Source organism: Myotis brandtii, unplaced genomic scaffold, assembly GCF_000412655.1.
Source record: "Myotis brandtii unplaced genomic scaffold, ASM41265v1 scaffold494, whole genome shotgun sequence".
NCBI lineage: Eukaryota > Metazoa > Chordata > Mammalia > Chiroptera > Vespertilionidae > Myotis > Myotis brandtii.
The window spans coordinates 2319112-2324890 of NW_005368860.1; the positions used below are offsets into that span (position 1 = coordinate 2319112).

General features: G+C 47.5%; 1 protein-coding gene across 7 annotated transcripts in view; it reads left to right on the forward strand.

Moving 5' to 3' along the window:
* Positions 1-4728, forward strand: part of MTSS1 (metastasis suppressor 1) — a 145028-nt gene extending 140300 nt beyond the window's left edge. For 4 of the 7 annotated variants that reach the window (XM_005876660.2, XM_014548055.1, XM_014548054.1 and 1 more), the window contains 3 exons: positions 350-512; positions 1704-3743; positions 3830-4728. In XM_005876660.2, coding sequence (XP_005876722.1) covers positions 350-512; positions 1704-2464 — 924 coding nt within the window. In that variant the 3' untranslated portion in view covers positions 2465-3743; positions 3830-4728. The remainder of the gene's footprint in view (positions 1-349; positions 513-1703; positions 3744-3829) is intronic. The other 3 variants (XM_014548056.1, XM_014548059.1, XM_014548057.1) reach the window with 1 other exon arrangement.
* Positions 4729-5779: the final 1051 nt, after the last annotated feature.

Sequence of the window (5779 nt, forward strand, 5' to 3'; positions counted from 1 at the left end):
GTTCTCTATCGCTGGGTGGGCCCCTCTAGACCGGGCTGGTGGCCGGATGCTGACCAGCATTGGGGACCTTGCAGCTGAGGGAGCTGAGCCGCTCCCCCCTCCCTGCTCTCCAGTTTTCATGAGGCTCCCAGGGAAAAGCCTGTGTGGGAATCAGACTTGTCGAAATCTCTAGAGCCTGGGTAGGGCCCAAGCAAGTTCCTGTCCCTGGGCCCACAGACAGGTGGTGTTCCCAGGAGCAGACGAGGACTGACACCTGGTCCCCACTCAGAGGGGGTACGGAAGGGCCCTGGGGACAGCAGGCAGGGGCGTCACGGCCCTGTGGCTTGTCTGTCCCTCCTCCACCCTGCAGCCTGGCGAGGAGATGGAGGCATGTGAGGAACTGGCTCTGGCCCTGTCGCGGGGCCTCCAGCTGGACACCCAGAGGAGCAGCCGGGACTCGCTGCAGTGCTCCAGTGGCTACAGCACCCAGACCACCACCCCGTGCTGCTCAGAGGACACCATTCCCTCCCAAGGTACCAGGCAGCTGGGCTTCCCGGGCAGGACCCGTGAGGAAAAGGGAGGTCCTCCCCGGGCGGACGCGGAGGGCGGGAGTCCTGCGAACCACCTTCATCTTGGAAGGGCCTGGGAGAGCTGGCCTGCCTGGCCGGGCCACTGCCACAGGGACTGGCTGTTGCAGCTCGTTTTCACCTGCAGGGTGCAGGGTAGTTCTCAATGGGAACTCAGAGGACGCTGTTAGGAGAACATCATTTGTGTTTCAGCACTTCATTTTCCCATTTAATGTTCTCAGCCGCTTATATAATACGTCTTTTTACCCCATTTTACATACATGGAAACTGAGCCTGCGTAACTTCCCTAAATTCATGCAATATGCAGCAGAGCTAGAGTTTGAACCTAAGGTCTATGAGAGTCTGAAGCCCAAACTCTGAACCTGTTCCAGCCAAATCCTCTCTCCACCATGCCTCCCTCGCCCCATCCCTACGACACTCCCAAGCCAACAGCATAGCAGTCTGACAGCTGGAATGGGTCTGTGATAGCTGACCCTGTTTGCAGTCCATCAAAGGGATTTTGCTGCCCAAGGGACATTTGCAACGTCTGGTGACATTTTTTGGCTGTCACTACTGGAGGGGGTGCTAGCCGGCTGGGGTGCTGTAAATACCCTGTAGTACACAGCACCCCTGAGTTCATATGGTCCACAATGGCAAGTGTTGCCATTCAGAAATCTGTGAGCTTCCTGTCCCTTCTGATACCATTTTTTAGGAAATGGAACTTATTGATGGAACCCATTTGTACCTGTCTTCAGGGGTTCATTGCCAGTACTTCCATCTCCTTCATAGGGCTCACCTAAGGAGTTAGTTGAGGGAGATAGCAGGGTCTGAGGTAGTCTGTTTGGGGCTGTGGCTCACGTTGAGATCTGGACTGGAGGGCGTGGGGAATTTCTCTCCACCGCCTCATTCCTTAGAGATGCTCGGGGAGCTTTGCCTCAGCCTGGCCGTTTTCCATGTCGCCTCTCCACCATCTGGGAGTGCGTGCCTTCCACGCCAGCACTGTGCTAGGCGCCCAGGGTTACATCAGGGAACAGCAGGAAGGTCCTGCCAAGGACTGCTCACTCGCCCAGTTCCTAAGGATGACAGAAGCCTGGGGAGGCGTGGGTGAGACCCTGGCTAAGCACCTTGCCTCTTCTGCCTTTTGTTCTCCCAACACAGAAGAATCAGAAAGCAGAGCCGCTGCCTTGGAGGTTTCTAATCGAATCCTATCATCAGTTTCAGATTACGATTATTTCTCGGTAAGTGGTGACCAGGAGGCAGACCAGCAGCAGGAGTTTGACAAATCCTCCACCATCCCGAGGAACAGCGACATCAGCCAGTCCTACCGACGGATGTTCCAAGCCAAGCGCCCGGCCTCCACTGCTGGCCTCCCCACCACCCTCGGACCTGCCATGGTCACCCCAGGGGTTGCAACCATCCGACGGACCCCTTCCACCAAGCCCTCTGTCCGCCGGGGGACCATCGGAGCCGGTCCCATCCCCATCAAGACACCCGTGATCCCCGTGAAGACCCCAACCGTCCCAGACCTCCCTGGGGTGTTGCCAGCCCCTCCAGATGGGCCAGAGGAGCGAGGTGAGCACAGCCCGGAGTCGCCCTCTGTGGGTGAGGGCCCCCAGGGGGTCACCAGCATGCCGTCCTCACTGTGGAGCGGCCAAGCCTCCGTCAACCCTCCCCTTCCAGGCCCGAAGCCAAGTATCCCTGAGGAGCACAGACAGGCGATCCCAGAGAGCGAGGCCGAAGACCAGGAGAGGGATCCCTCCAGTGCCACTGCCTCCCCGGGCCGGGCTCCAGAGAGTGAGCCCGCAGACCTGAGCCCCAGGGATGCCCCCCAAGGAGAAGACATGCTGAATGCCATCCGAAGGGGCGTGAAACTGAAGAAGACCATGACAAATGACCGCTCGGCCCCTCGCTTCTCGTAGGCTCACGAGAAATGCTGCCAGTGGGGAATGACTGTTTAATTAATAAAACCTAATTTGTCTTATCCATTCCAATCTATAATCCAACAAAAGATTTTGTAGGCAACTCAGAATACAGCTCTTTTGAAAGTACTCGACACCTTTAGATAAGAATTAAAAGCAACATATGTAACTGACATAATCTTGATCTTTTAATTTGTAAATATCGACAACTTACTTTCTGCACATTTAAAATTAGTTTCCCTTTTGATTTTTCTGAAGGTGCCAAATTCCACTTAACTTTTTTATAAGTCTTTGTAAAATTTTAAATGCATAAGGGGGGGGAGGGCTCAGGGCAGGGGAACCACGAAGTAGTTAATTTCAGAAAAAAAGGGGTATCTTTTTCTTTTCTTTTTTTTTTCCTGCAAGCTTTTGTAGATGCATTGTAGAAGTCTGGCTTAGAAGCAAATTCAAGTTATTTTAATGTACAAACAAAAAGGTAAGAGGTAAACTCTTCATTTAAATACATGATGTTCTGAATGAGCAAAGCAGTAGCAAGAGTTGATGAGCACTATTCGGAGTGAAATGAATCTGGAGGGTAGACTGTTGGGATTGGGGGGAGGGCCATGGGAGGGGCACTGTCAACATAGCCGACCTGTCACATTTAAGAGTAGCCTCGTAGGTTGAATTTCTAGTAGCTTCATGGTTAATGCATCCGAATAAGCCATACTGGATTGCGGTGTTTGTTTCTGTAAGGTGTTTAAGGACTTCCTTTCTCCGATTCCTCTTGACTGCACACAGCACCCACCTCCAATCCTGTGCATGCTGCCACCACCGGGTAGACATAGAATTTATCCCCCACTTAGTTACTCGTCTGTTATACCCATTTTCATCGAATCCAGATGCATCCAAAAGGGTAAGGCAGTTTCAAAATGTGAAAACATTTAAACATGATAGCAGGGAATTCTTAGATAAAGCAAATGCCTTTTACTTAACTGTGCCCAGCAGGCTGGGTGCATTGAAAAGCCCAAATATTTTGAAAAAACTTGAGCGGATTTAACAAGAGTAACCAGCTTAGCGTCCAGCAACTTGCCAATGTGTTTACCAATCCGGGGGCTTGTTTTTCTTAATTGGCTTCATGCTAAACAATGAAGAGAGGAGGATTTATTTATTGTCACTCGGAATCTGACCACTAGACTGTCCCTCTTTTTGTATTCTAGATAATGTTTTTTGGAATGGATTTATGTCTTTTCTTCAAGTGAAAATTAAATTTGTTACAATGCCCATCCCCTAAAGCCAACAGGTAATGTTTTTTGGAATGGATTTATGTCTTTTCTTCTTTAAGTGAAAGTTAAATTTGTTACAATGCCCATCCCCTAAAGCCAACAGGGACTTGTAGATTTAGAGGGTTCATGTTTGGAGAATGTAAACATGAAAAAGCAAGCAATTCCTAGTAGCTGGGTCAGCTGACAGTGCCCCTTTGTGACCAGACCTGTCAAGGGATGATAGGGGCGTGGTGGGTCCCACACACCCTGCAGGTTCCTGTTGGCTCCTATCTTCAATTACATAATCTTATGCTTTAATACATAACTGCATTGGATGTGAGAGTAACGTACCTGTATAGTCATTAATTCTATATATTAACATTTAACACTGCTGTGATTGCTCAAGGACATTTTATGTTATGGCTTTAAAGCAAAGGCATGATTATTAGAAATTAAGCTTTTTTTTCTTTGAAAAACAAGCTCCTTTTACAGAATATAAGCAACAGTAGTGCCTATGGTTTAGCCCACCAATCTCGAGGACTAACAAGTAGCTGATGCATTGTGCATATGATGCTTGAGATGGTTTTTGCAAAAGCAGAAATCACTGCAAGGTAATTACAATAGGTAAGAGTGGTATTTTAAACCTTTGAAATAAATGGATGTAACTGTACCTCGGTACAGCTTTTCACTTGTTTAGTTTTTAAACGTTAGTATAATCTGAAGAAATTTAATATAAAATGTTGCCAAATTTACTGTAGAAAGAATGTGACAAAACACCTTGGGTAGTCCTGTTTGTGTTTTTGCATATTGTAAAAGCAGTGTCACAGCTACAAATAAAGAAATCGTTTCTAAAGGTAAATTATTGTGGTTTAGTTGCTAGTTTGTACTGAGAGTTGACCTCTCCCTGTGCAGTTTTTGTTCTAAACTTGTATAAATAACAATTGTGTAATGTGTTTCCCTTCTATCTTGTAACAATTGCTTCAGCCTACATTATAAATAAAGAACCACTAGAAAAAAAAAAAAGTCCTGTATTTCAACTCTTATTAAAATTCACTTGGTCTTCGCTAAATGTTAGAAGATGCACTGAGACTCATACTTAGCTTACTTAGAAAACTGACAGAACATTATTTTTGTGATGATTTTGATCCTTAAGAACAGTAGTTGCCTGAACTAATTATTTGAATGCAGTTCCAACGAGTTGTCAAGAACGAAAGGTAGCTGGGTTCAGTTGACCTTTTATTTTTGTGAATCCTCACCTAAGGATATTTTTTCCATTGCTTTTTCAGAGTGTGGAAGGAAGGGAGGGAGGGAGAGAGAGACAGAGACAGACACATCGCCTGGTTGCCTCCTGCATGTGCCCAACTGGAGGTAGGGGTAGGGGTTGGGGGATGGGGACAAACTCGAAACCTAGGTACCTGCTCTTGACTGGGGATCGAACCCTCGACCCTTCAGTGCACGGGCCCATGATCTAACCAGTGAGCACCATTGGCCATGGCTGGCTTTACCATTGAAAGAAACCTCTTCAAAGGGTTAGAGTTCTGCTGTACCCTTACCTTTGAGTCTGCAGGCAATCCAAGCTACAGTAGAGGAAGCAAAGCTGGAAAACTGCCTTCAAAGCAAGTGAGTTTCATCCCAAATTGGACCCTTTAACCCTACCCATCAAACTGCCACTCCTGAGACTCCAGGTTTATTTGCTGAATGTGTGCTTCTTAGAGAAAGGTGTTTAATCAAAACAAATTCCATCAGGAGAATCTTTAGAAAACCAAGACGGTAGCGTAAGTCCTTAACATTAGCATACCTTTTCTCAGCCTCCATTCCTTCCAGACACGAGTATTAATTAAGGCTTCAACTAGAGTCTCTTTGACTCAATCTTCAGAGTAAACCTTGTACCTGGTTCTGCTACAGTTGTCCCTTATTAAGAACATGTGCTCTCTATGTGACTTAATGGGGAAGAAAAGAACACATCTGACTGACGACACATCACATACGTTTCTTTCTATGCACAACTGCTATGGAACCTGTAAGACAGTGGCAGTCCCCTGGCACCCCGTTACTCCTCACACAGAAGAACACA